Here is a 362-nt window from a genome sequence, read left to right on the forward strand (position 1 = left end):
GCCCTTCCCGAAGCCTTGGGCCCAACGCTGTACGGCGCGCGCGATGCGCCAGCTCTCAGCAGCGGACGGCTGCTGTTTCTGCTGCCCCGCCTGCTGCAGCGTGTCTATCGGGGTGGGAGAGTCTCCCAGCGGCGGGGGGGACGTCTGCTGGGGGCTGTGGGAGTCCCCCGAGGCCCTCCTGGTCCTGGCGGCGGCCTGTTTCCTGCGGTTGGCTTCTACAATGTCCAGAATGGCGTCCTTGTCGGGCTGGACGGTCCCGAGGGCGTTGGCCGGGTCAGTGAGGTTCACCACCACGGGCAGACACAGTCCATAATGCGCAGGGCAGGGCGCGGGCGCGTCGCACGGCTTCACGCCCACCACGT

General features: G+C 69.3%; 1 protein-coding gene across 1 annotated transcript in view; it reads right to left on the minus strand.

Moving 5' to 3' along the window:
• LOC119585039 overlaps nt 1-362 on the minus strand; it is a gene marked incomplete at its 3' end in the record, with an annotated part of 729 nt that continues 367 nt past the window's right edge. The window contains 1 exon segment of the mRNA XM_037933655.1: nt 1-362. Coding sequence (XP_037789583.1) covers nt 1-362 — 362 coding nt within the window.

Source organism: Penaeus monodon, chromosome 19, assembly GCF_015228065.2.
Source record: "Penaeus monodon isolate SGIC_2016 chromosome 19, NSTDA_Pmon_1, whole genome shotgun sequence".
NCBI classification, from domain to species: domain Eukaryota; kingdom Metazoa; phylum Arthropoda; class Malacostraca; order Decapoda; family Penaeidae; genus Penaeus; species Penaeus monodon.